Raw genomic sequence first — 12,809 nt, 5'->3', positions numbered from 1 at the left:
TGATTGCTTCATTGTGGTCAGGCTGTTACACCTAGTAATTAACTCCGCTGATGTCTTTATCTAAAGAAACATGTCTGCATGGTCGGCTCCGACTTGTCTCCTATAATCTGTATGGGAAACCCCACTGTGTGAGGGGGGCGTTCCTAACAGGCTGTAACCACATATAAGCTGAGTTTTTGTGTCAATAAAGTGTCTTGTTCCAGCAGTAAGCTTGTCTCATGTGTGGCTTTCTGGGCGATTCCAGGGATATCCCTCCTCGTGGAATATTGGGGTGATTGTCGTTATGGGAAGAAGGGAACGTTGACGGGGATATCATACCGATACCGTCACAATAATAATAATAGTGTGTGACTGTGGGGGGGGGGGGGGGTAATAAAGTGTAATATTTATTCTTGGAGTCTTCCATGTATTATATGTTGGATAATGGATTTCTAGCTCCTGGGTTCAGGCTTACCAGACTAAGGAGCTGGGACAGACTCATCCCCAGCTGTACTGTAATCTTTTCCTGGGGGGTCCTCGTGGGCCGGACGTGAACATTGTAATTCTTGAAGAGCTTATCCCGGAGAATTCCCTCTTTGTTGTTGGCTTGTGCCAGCGCCCCTGAAAAACAGATTACCACCATTTAATATTCTATATATCAGATGTATTCCCTCTATTCAATCCCAGGAGCAAAGTCTGCCCTATAGCCATCGCACACAATGCCTCACCACCAAACCTGTATCTTCAGCTTTGAAATCTCAGGAGATAATTCATCTGATATGGAGGAATATCAGAGAAATTGATACTTGTTGTACCGACTCCTCTCCTGGACTGAAATGGCTTTGCATGTGGGCGTTTCTTATGCCAATACAGCCTGCCCACAAACACCCATTCCTCCAGACTGACACCCCCCCATCAAGGCATTTTGATATTTGATAACGCCTCCCAAGAGCCACTTGAGATGAGTACTGAGGCGGGGTGCTGTGATGTGACCCTACAGGCCCTTCCTACCAGCCATGACTTGTCTGCAGTGTATAGAGAAGCACATAAACCCAGTGACATAACTAGGTATAAAATTAAATATTTAATGAAAATTGAAAGGTCCACCACCCATCTAAGAATAACCACCTAGGACCTGCCACTCAAGACTCACCACCTAAGACCCATTACCTAGGACCCACCACATAAGACTAGCCACCTAAGGCCCACCACCTAAGACCTGACACTCAAGACATTCCACTCAAGACCTGCCACCTAAGACCCGCCACTAAAGACCCCCAACCCAAGTCCCATCACCCAAGACCTGCTACCGATGAGCCACCACCTAGGGCCTGCCACCTAAGACCCACCACCAAAGACTCCCTACCCAAGTCCCATCACCCAAGACCTCCTACCTAAGAGCCACCACCTAGGGCCTGCCACCTAAGACCCACCACCAAAGACTCCCTACCCAAGTCCCATCACCCAAGACCTGCAACCTAAGAGCCACCACCTAGGGCCTGCCACCTAAGACCCACCACCAAAGACTCCCTACCCAAGTCCATCAACCAAGACCTCCTACCTAAGAGCCACCACCTAGGGCCTGCCACCTAAGACCCACCACCAAAGACTCCCTACCCAAGTCCCATCACCCAAGACCTGCTACCGATGAGCCACCACCTAGGGCCTGCCACCTAAGACCCACCACCAAAGACTCCCTACCCAAGTCCCATCACCCAAGACCTGCTACCGATGAGCCACCACCTAGGGCCTGCCACCTAAGACCCACCACCAAAGACTCCCTACCCAAGTCCCATCACCCAAGACCTCCTACCTAAGAGCCACCACCTAGGGCCTGCCACCTAAGACCCACCACCTAGGACCTGCCACGCAAGACCCAACGCCTAATGCCTCGTACACACAACCATTTTTCTCAGCAGAAAAAAAAAATTAGTTTTTCCCGACGTGATTCCTCTCCTGCCTGACTTGCATACACACATTCATGACGTAAAACACGTACGACGGGACTATAATGGGGAATTTCCTTTTAAATGGTGCCACCCTCTGGGCTGATTTTGAGCTGCTTACTTGAATCTGAGCATGCACGTTTTTTTCCCCTCGTCTATACCCTTCTTCTCACCCTCTATACCCTTGTATCCGCCCTAATCACTCACGATCATCCTCCTCGTGTCTTATACCCTCATATTTTCTCCAGGTCCCCCTCCTCACTCCCTATAACCTATGTACAATATCTGCCCTTATAACCCCCTGTAATCCTCATATCTGCTTTTAATCTCCCCCACCTCTTTTACCCTAATATCTGCCACGATCCCCCTATAACTCCAATATGTGCCCCTTCTAATCCCATGTGACCCTCATGTCTACCTCACAGTCTTCTTCCCATCTACTTTATCCTGATTTCTGCCCCCTGATCCCCCTCCTCACCTCCTGTAACCTATATCTGCCCCTGATTCCCCTTTCCAACCACTCTGTCCCTCATATACACCCTTTCTTACCCCTTGTAACCATTGTCTTCTCCCTGCCTCCTATATCCTAATATCTACCCCCATTACCCTCACCCACTTTAATTAAATATGTTCCCCTTCCAACCCCCTGGGACCCTCATGTCTACCCCTCAGTCCACCCCCACCTCCTGTACCCCAACATTTGTCCACCAATTCACCTTCTCACTCCCTGTAACCTATATATCCCCCGCTGTGCAATCATAGACCCCAAAATATCCCTATCTGCTTCCTTCTACCCCTGTGACCCTCCTGCCTGCTCCACAGTCTTCCCCACCTCCTATACCCTAATATATGCCCCCAATTCTTCTCCTCAGCCCTTATAACTTTATATCTGCCCCTTGGTCTTCTCATCACCTTCTATAGATTTATATCTGCCCTCAATCACCCTCCTCACCCCTAATACTCTCATATCTGATCCCAGTCTTCTCCCCATATACCTTTGTGTTTGCTCTCAATTACCCTCCTCAGACCTTTGACCCTCATACTTTCTCCTGACCCTCCGCCTTACCCCTATATTGTCATATTTTCCCATATCCCCCTTCTCACCCCTTATTACTCTTATAGCTGCCCCCTTCAAATTCCCTGTATCCCTCATGTCTACCCCTAGCCTTCTTCCCACCTTCTATACCCTTATGTCTGCCCCCGATCCTCCTCCTCACCCCCTGTAACCCTCATATGTGTCCTTTCTAATAAGGATGAGCCGAACACCCCCCTGTTCGGTTTGCATCAGAACTTGCGAACACACCAAATGTTCGTGTGAACATTAGAACCCCGTTAAAGTCTATGGGACTCGAACATTTGAAATCTAAAGTGTTAATTTTAAAGGCTAATATGCAAGTTATTGTCCTTAAAAGTGTTTGGGGACCTGGGTCCTGTCCCAGGAAACATGTATCAATGCAAATTTTTTTTTAAAAATGGCTGTTTTTTCAGGAGCAGTGAATTTAATAATGCTAAAAGTGAAACAATAAAAGTAAAATATTACTTTAAATTTCGTACCTAGGGGGGGGGGGGTGTAAAGTCAGCATGTGAAAAAGCACATGTTTCCCGTACATAGAACTGTCCCTGCACAAAGTGTCATTTCTGAAAGAAAAAAAGCCATTTAAAACCGGCTTTGCGGCTCTAATGAATTGTCGGCTCTTTCAATTACAGAGATGATTCATTCATAAAAAAAAAAAAAAAAATGTGTGGGGGTCCCCCAAATTAAATTACCAGGCCCTTCAGATCTGTAATGGATATTAAGGGGAACCCCGCCGTAAAAAAAAAAAAAATGACGTAGGGTTCCCCGCAAATATCCATACCAGGCCCTTCAGGTCCAGCGATGCAGAAGATCCATCTGTCCAGAGCGCAGCAGGGGAGCTCCACTCTCCGCTGGACACAGCCCAGCGGAATGACGCGCTGGAGCTGTGACATTACTTATATAGGGGAAGCACTGGCCACCCTTCACGTGACCCCGCCGCCTCTACGTCACTGGGAAAGCCCTGTCTTTCAGGGTCTTTCCCAGTGACGTACGAGGGCGCGTCAAAGGGGAGGGGTCACGTGACGGGTGGCCGCTTCCCCTATATAAGTAATGTCACAGCTCCAGCGCGTCATTCCGCTGGGCTGTGTCCAGCGGAGAGTGGAGCTCCTCTGCTGCGCTCTGGACGGATGGATCTTCTCATCGCTGGACCGGACCGCTGATCATCCGTCGCTGGAGAGATCATCCATCGCTGGATAGGAGACAGTGGATTCACATTGCTGGATTTTTTATTTTATTTTATTAATAAAGGATTTTTTTGTACGGTGTCTGTGTGTTTTTTTTTAACTATTTACACTTCCTTCGTGAAATGGTAGAGGTACAGTGTACCCCATTACCAATTCACATAGGGGGGGCCAGGATCTGGGGGTCCCCTTTGTTAAAGGGGTCTTCCAGATTCTGATAAGCCCCCCGCCTGCAGACCCCCATAACCACCGGGCAAGGGTTGTGGGGATGAGGCCCTTGTCCCCATCAACATGGGGACATCCTCCCCATGTTGAGGGCATGTGGCCTGGTACGGTTCAGGAGAGGGGGGGCCGCACTCTGTCCCCCCCTCTTTTCTGCGGCCGTCCAGGTTAACGTGCTCAGATAAGGGTCTGGTGTGGATTTTTAGGGGGACTCCACGTCATTTTTTTTTTAAATTTGGGGTGGAGTTCCCCTTAAAATCCACACCAGACCTGAAGGGCCTGGTATGGATATTTGCGGGGAACCCTACATCATTTTTTTTTTTTACGGCGGGGTTCCCCTTAATATTCATTCCAGACCTGAAGGGCCTGGTAATTTAATTTGGGGGACCCCCACACATTTTTTTTTCTTTATGAATGAATCATCTCTGTAATTGAAAGAGCCGACAATTCATTAGAGCCGCAAAGCCGGTTTTAAATGGCTTTTTTTCTTTCAGAAATGACACTTTGTGCAGGGACAGTTCTATGTACGGGAAACATGCGCTTTTTCACATGCTGACTTTACAACCCCCCTAGGTACGAAATTTAAAGTAATATTACACTTTTATTGTTTCACTTTTAGCATTACTAAATTCACTGCTCCTGAAAAAACGGCAGTTTTTAAAAAAAAAATTTGCATTGATACATGTTTCCTGGGACAGGACCCAGGTCCCCAAACACTTTTTAGGACAATAAATTGCATATTAGCCTTTAAAATTAACACTTTAGATTTCTCCCACAGCTTTTTGAATTTGCCGCGAACACCCCTAATTGTTCGTTGTTCGCCGAACAGGCAAACAGGCAATGTTCGAGTTGAACATGAGTTTGACTCGAACTCAAAGCTCATCCCTACTTTCTAACACCCTGTAACCCCCATGTCTACCCCCAGTCTACTTCCCACCTCCTATACCCTTATGTCTTCCCCCGATCCTCCTCCTCACCCCCTGTAACCCTCATATGTGTCATTTCTAACACCCTGTAACCCTCATGTCTACCCCCAAGTCTACTTTCCACCTCCTATACCCTTATGTTTGCCCCCGATCCTCCTCCTCACCCCCTGTAACCCTCATATGTGTCCTTTCTAACACCCTGTAACCCCCATGTCTACCCCCAGTCTACTTCCCACCTCCTATACCCCGGAATCTGCCCCTGATCCTCCTCCTCACCTCCTGTAACCCTCATATGTGTCCTTTCTAACACCCTGCAACCCTCATGTCTACCCCCAGTCTACTTCCCACCTCCTATACCCTTATGTCTTTGCCGATCCGCCTCTCACCCCCTGCAACCCTCATATGTGTCCTTTCTAACACCCTGTAACCCTCATGTCTACCCCCAGTCTACTGCCCACCTCCTATACCCTGGAGTCTGCCCCTGATCCTCCTCCTCACCCCCTGTAACCCTCATATGTGTCCTTTCTAACACCCTGTAACCCTCATGTCTACCCCCAGTCTACTGCCCACCTCCTATACCCTGGAGTCTGTCCCTGATCCTCCTCTTGACCCTTTATACTCTCATATCTGCCCCTGATCCCCCTCCTCACCCACTTTACTCATTTGTACCTCTTCTCTTCCCCTGTAACCCCTTACATTTGCCCTTTCTAACACCCTGTAACCATCACGTCTACCCCCAGTCTTCTCCTCACCTCTAATAACCCCAAATCTGCTTCTGATCCTCCTCATCGCCCTTTATCCCTTCATATCTGCTCCTGACGCCCCTCCTCACCCCCTGTAACCCTCATATGTGCCCTTTCTAACACCCTGTAACCCTTGTGCACACCTCCCCTTTTCGAGATGGGAATGAGGGACACCTATCAGCAAAAGTATGCAGGAATAGGTCACACCCCCATGTCACACCCTCTTAAAGGAGAATTGTACAAAAAAAACAAGATTTGTTAAACCCACAAGTGCTTTTTTCTACCACTAGAATTCCTTTATATTGGCTTTTGGAATTTACAAATGTAGCAATTTAGAAATCAGATGAAAGGTTTAGTGCTGGAAAACACTTTTTGATAGATACAAAGTACATTTTATATACAAATATAGAGATCAGACCAAAATGAGGGACAAGTGAGGAGGAAAGAGGGACAGAGGAACATTGCTCCAAATCAAAGACAGTTCCTTTGAAATCGGGGACAGTTGGGAGCTATGCTTGTGTCCACCCCACAGTCTTCTGACAACCTCCTATACCCCAGAATCTGCTCCCGATCCTCCTCCTCACCATTTATACCCTCGTATCTGCCCCTGATCCCCCTCCTTACCCCTTGTAACCCTCATATTTGCCACTTCTAGCACCCTGTAACATTCACGTCTACCCCCAGTGTTCTCCTCACCTCCTATACCCCCGAATCTGCCCCTGATCCCCCTCCTCACCCTTTTTTACCCTCATATCTGCCCCTCTCCGACCTCCTATACCATAATATCTGCCCCTGATCCCCCTCCTCACCCCTTGTAACCCTCATATGTGCTGCTTCTAGCACCCTGTAACCCTCACGTCTACCCCCAGTGTTCTCCCCACCTTCTATACCCCTGAATCTGCCCCTGATCCCCCTCCTCACCCTTTGTACCCTCATATCTGCCCCTCTCCGACCTCCTATACCATAATATCTGCCCCTGATCCCCCTCCTCACCCCTTGTAACCCTCATATGTGCCACTTCTAGCACCCTGTAACCCTCACATCTACCCCCAGTGTTCTCCTCACCTCCTATACCCCCGAATCTGCCCCTGATCCCCCTCCTCACCCCTTGTAACCCTCATATGTGCCGCTTCTAGCACCCTATAACCCTCATGTCTACCCCCAGTGTTCTCCCCACCTCCTATACCCCCGAATCTGCCCCTGATCCCCCTCCTCACCCCTTGTAACCCTCATATGTGGCGCTTCTAGCACCCTATAACCCTCATGTCTACCCCCAGTGTTCTCCCCACCTCCTATACCCCCGAATCTGCCCCTGATCCCCCTCCTCACCCCTTGTAACCCTCATATCTGCCGCTTCTAGCACCCTATAACCCTCATGTCTACCCCCAGTGTTCTCACCTCCTATACCCTCCGAATCTGCCCCTGATCCCCCTCCTCACACTTTATACCCTCATATCTGCCCCTGATCCCCTTCCTCACCCTTTATACCCTCATATCTGCCCCTGATTCCTCTCCTCATCCCCTTGTAACCCTCATATGTGCCCTCCCCCTTACTCCCTGTACCCCAATATCTCCACATGTCTCCCCAGTCCTCACCTTGTAGAAGTGTCCAGTAAAGTAGCAGCATTATTAGGAGACGTCTGACCTCCTCCATGTCTGTTTGTCCATCTCCCCCGTCCCCGGTTATTGGCTGCAGCTGCCGGATGTGTGTGTGACGGACGGGACAACAGGGGGGTCCAATGTGTCATTCACAAAACTCTCCGCACCTGTCATATCCTTCATGTGTCCAGACTGTGCATTCCGCAAGTGGTGTCATTGTAAACCACCCTGTATATATAAAATATACTCAGCTCTGTATATACCACCCACCCTGTATATATAATATATACTCAGCTCTGTATATACCACCCACCCTGTATATATAATATATACTCAGCTCTGTATATAGCGCCCACCCTGTATATATAATATATACTCAGCTCTGTATATACCGCCCACCCTGTATATATAATATATACTCAGCTCTGTATATAATATCCACCCTGTATATATAATACATACTCAGCTCTGTATATACTATCCACCCTGTATATATAAAATATACTCAGCTCTGTATATAGCGCCCACCCTGTATATATAATATATACTCAGCTCTGTATATACCGCCCACCCTGTATATATAATATATACTCAGCTCTGTATATACCGCCCACCCTGTATATATAATATATACTCAGCTCTGTATATACCGCCCACCCTGTATATATAATATATACTCAGTTCTGTATATACCGCTCACCCTGTATATATAATATATACTCAGCTCTGTATATACCGCCCACCCTGTATATATAAAATATACTCAGCTCTGTATATAGCGCCCACCCTGTATATATAAAATATACTCAGCTCAGTATATACTATCCACCCTGTATATATAATATATACTCAGCTCTGTACATACCCCACCCTGTATATAATATATACTCAGCTCTGTATATACCGCCCACCCTGTATATATAATATATACTCAGCTCTGTATATACCGCCCACCCTGTATATATAATATATACTCAGCTCTGCATATATAGCACCCACCCTGTATATATAATATATACTCAGCTCTGTACATACCGCCCACCCTGTATATAAAATATACTCACCTCTGTATATACCGCCCACCCTGTATATATAATATATACTCAGCTCTGTATATACCGCCCACCCTGTATATATAATATATACTCAGCTCTGTACATACCGCCCACCCTGTATATATAATATATACTCAGCTCTGTATATACCGCCCACCCTGTATATATAATATATACTCAGCTCTGTACATACCGCCCACCCTGTATATAAAATATACTCACCTCTGTATATACCGCCCACCCTGTATATATAATATATACTCAGCTCTGTATATACCGCCCACCCTGTATATATAATATATACTCAGCTCTGTATATACCGCCCACCCTGTATATATAATATATACTCAGCTCTGTATATACCGCCCACCCTGTATATATAATATATACTCAGTTCTGTATATACCGCTCACCTTGTATATATAATATATACTAAGCTCTGTATATACCGCCCACCCTGTATATATAAAATATACTCAGCTCTGTATATAGCGCCCACCCTGTATATATAAAATATACTCAGCTCAGTATATACTATCCACCCTGTATATATAATACATACTCAGCTCTGTATATACTATCCACCCTGTATATATAATATATACTCAGCTCTGTACATACCCCACCCTGTATATAATATATACTCAGCTCTGTATATACCGCCCACCCTGTATATATAATATATACTCAGCTCTGTATATACCGCCCACCCTGTATATATAATATATACTCAGCTCTGTACATACCGCCCACCCTGTATATATAATATAGACTCAGCTCTGTATATACCGCCCACCCTGTATATATAATATATACTCAGCTCTGTACATACCGCCCACCCTGTATATAAAATATACTCACCTCTGTATATACTATCCACCCTGTATATATTATATATACTCAGCTCTGTATATACCGCCCACCCTGTATATATAATATATACACAGCTCTGTATATACCGCCCACTCTGTATATAAAATATATACTCAGCTCTGTATATACTATCCACCCTGTATATATAATATATACTCAGCTCTGTATATACCGCCCACCCTGTATATATAAAATATACTCAGCTCTGTATATACCGCCCACCCTGTATATATAAAATATACTCAGCTCTGTATATACCGCTCACCCTGTATATATAATATATACTCAGCTCTGTATATACCGCTCACCCTGTATATATAATATATACTCAGCTCTGTATATACCCCCACCCTGTATATATAAAATATACTCAGCTCTGTATATACCCCCCACCCTGTATATATAAAATATACTCAGCTCTGTATATACCGCCCACCCTGTATATATTATATATACTCAGCTCTGTATATATATAGCTTTACTGGCAACAGAGCATTTCAATGCAGACTACACAGGGAATCATACCCTTCTACAGTAAGTTGTTACTGAATGTTGTGCTTGTTTGGACTTCCCCTTTAAGTTGTTGGTCGGATGATCCTGCAGTCCGTTGTGTTGTAGTTTGTGACACCGGATGATTTTGAATTGGCTTTTGACTGCTGATTGGCTGGTTTTCAAATATGTTTTGGTTAGATGTGACAATTCTGTCTTTTAGCCCCGAAGGACGGGGCGGAGTCTGCTGGCCAGGACAGCCCGTAAAATACAATGAAATAACTACATTTCACACATCTGACTGAGAGACACTTGCACATCCCTGGCACCCTACACCCACCTACACATCACCAACACCCAACTCCACATCCCTGGCACCCTACACCCACCTACACATCACCAACACCCAACTCCACATCCCTGCCACCCTACACCCACCTACACATCACCAACTCCACATCCCTGGCACCCTACACCCACCTACACATCACCAACACCCAACTCCACATCCCTGGCACCCTACACCCACCTACACATCACCAACACCCAACTCCACATCCCTGGCACCCTACACCCACCTACACATCACCAACACCCAACTCCACATCCCTGCCACCCTACACCCACCTACACATCACCAACTCCACATCCCTGGCACCCTACACCCACCTACACATCACCAACACCCAACTCCACATCCCTGGCACCCTACACCCACCTACACATCACCAACACCCAACTCCACATCCCTGCCACCCTACACCCACCTACACATCACCAACACCCAACTCCACATCCCTGGCACCCTACACCCACCTACACATCACCAACACCCAACTCCACATCCCTGGCACCCCACACCCACCTACACATCACCAACACCCAACTCCACATCCCTGGCACCCTACACCCACCTACACATCACCAACACCCAACTCCACATCCCTGCCACCCTACACCCACCTACACATCACCAACACCCAACTCCACATCCCTGGTGCCCCACACCTACCTACACATCACCAACACCCAACTCCACATCCCTGCCATCCCACACCCACCTACACATCACCAACACCCAACTCCACATCCCTGGCACCCTACACCTACCTACACATCCCCAACACCCAACTCCACATCCCTGGCACCCTACACCCACCTACACATCACCCACACCCAACTCCACATCCCTGCCATCCCACACCCACCTACACATCACCAACACCCAACTCCACATCCCTGCCATCCCACACCCACCTACACATCACCAACACCTAACTCCACATCCCTGGCACTGTACACCCACCTACACATCACAAACACCCAACTCCACATCCCTGCCACCCCACACCCACCTACACATCACCAACACCCAACTCCACATCCCTGGCACCCCACACCTACCTACACATCACCAACACCCAACTCCACATCCCTGCCACCCTACACCCACCTACACATCACCAACACCCAACTCCACATCCCTGGCACCCTACACCCACCTACACATCACCAACACCCAACTCCACATCCCTGGCACCCTACACCCACCTACACATCACCAACACCCACCTACACATCCCTGGCACCCTACACCGACCTACACATCACCAACGCCCAACTCCACATCCTTGTCCCTCTACACCCACCTACACATCACCAATACCCAACTCCACATACCTGGCACCCTACACCTACCTACACATCACCAACACCCAGCTCCACATCCTTGTCCCTCTACACCCACCTACACATCCCCAACACCCAACTCCACATCCTTGTCCCTCGACACACACCTACACATCACCAACCCCCCAACTCCACATCACTGTCCCCTTACAACCAACTATACATCCCTAACACCACATCCCTGACCCATTACACCCAGCTACACACCACCAACACCCAACCCCACATTCCTGTCCCCCTACACTTGCCTATACATCACCAACACCCCACTTTACATCCTTGTCCCCTTGCAACCAACTACACATCCCCAACACCACAACCCTGACCCATTACACCCATCTACACTTACCCAAGACCACATCCCCACCTACACCTAGATACACATCTCTGATACCCCGCACCACATCCCTCTCCCCCTACACCCAACTAGACATCCCCACCACCCTACACCCAGCTACCCACCCCTGACATAGCATCGAACACTGCACTTTCCATGCCATCTTGACACCCCATCATCACGGCAGAGAACTCCTACCTGTACCATGCGACCCTCGGGATGGATCAGAATCCAGAGAGGATGAAAAAAACACAGAACAAAGATCCTATGTATATCCAGAAGAAGAGGGACCGTGATGAAGAAGAGTGTGCGGTCCGAGATGGTGACATAGACACGAATGAGTCAGGTAAGTGATTGGATGAGCAGTAATATACATGAATGGAGACCTGTTAGTCATGGTATCATTTTTTCTCTGATATTTTCCCATTCCGTGCCCATGGGGGCAGAAAGTGGGGAACAACTGGAGAGGAAAGAAAAGGTATTCTATGCAGAAACTCAGAGTAAAAAAAAAAAAATCTGATTTCTGCTGTTTGTTTCGTTTTTCTGGAAATTGACTGAGATCCACCCAAACCGGTATTCACTGTCAGTCACGTCAGATTCTCCTGCCCTAAAGGTGAAATTCAGAAAAACAGCTAAATACACCGATGATATACGTATCTGGGGGCTGTTTAATACGCTAAATGATTTGTATTTCT

General features: G+C 47.3%; 1 protein-coding gene across 3 annotated transcripts in view; it reads right to left on the bottom strand.

The window, feature by feature from the left end:
• The window catches only part of CHRNB1 (cholinergic receptor nicotinic beta 1 subunit), a 36,815-nt gene extending 24,218 nt beyond the window's left edge, over window positions 1–12,597 (bottom strand). For 2 of the 3 annotated variants that reach the window (XR_005748124.1, XM_040347125.1), the window contains exons 1-2: window positions 7,669–7,787; window positions 455–600 (exon numbers count right to left, since the gene is read on the bottom strand). Coding sequence is in view for 2 of the 3 variants with exons in the window: in XM_040347125.1 (XP_040203059.1) it covers window positions 455–600; window positions 7,669–7,726 (204 nt within the window). In the remaining variant the exon portion in view is untranslated. Of the gene's footprint in view, window positions 1–454; window positions 601–7,668; window positions 7,788–12,312 lie in introns of those variants that run through there. The other variant, XM_040347126.1, reaches the window with a different exon arrangement.
• Window positions 12,598–12,809: the final 212 nt, after the last annotated feature.

This window comes from Rana temporaria, chromosome 3, assembly GCF_905171775.1.
Source record: "Rana temporaria chromosome 3, aRanTem1.1, whole genome shotgun sequence".
Taxonomy (NCBI): domain Eukaryota; kingdom Metazoa; phylum Chordata; class Amphibia; order Anura; family Ranidae; genus Rana; species Rana temporaria.
This window is presented reverse-complemented; position numbering and strand designations above follow the sequence as displayed.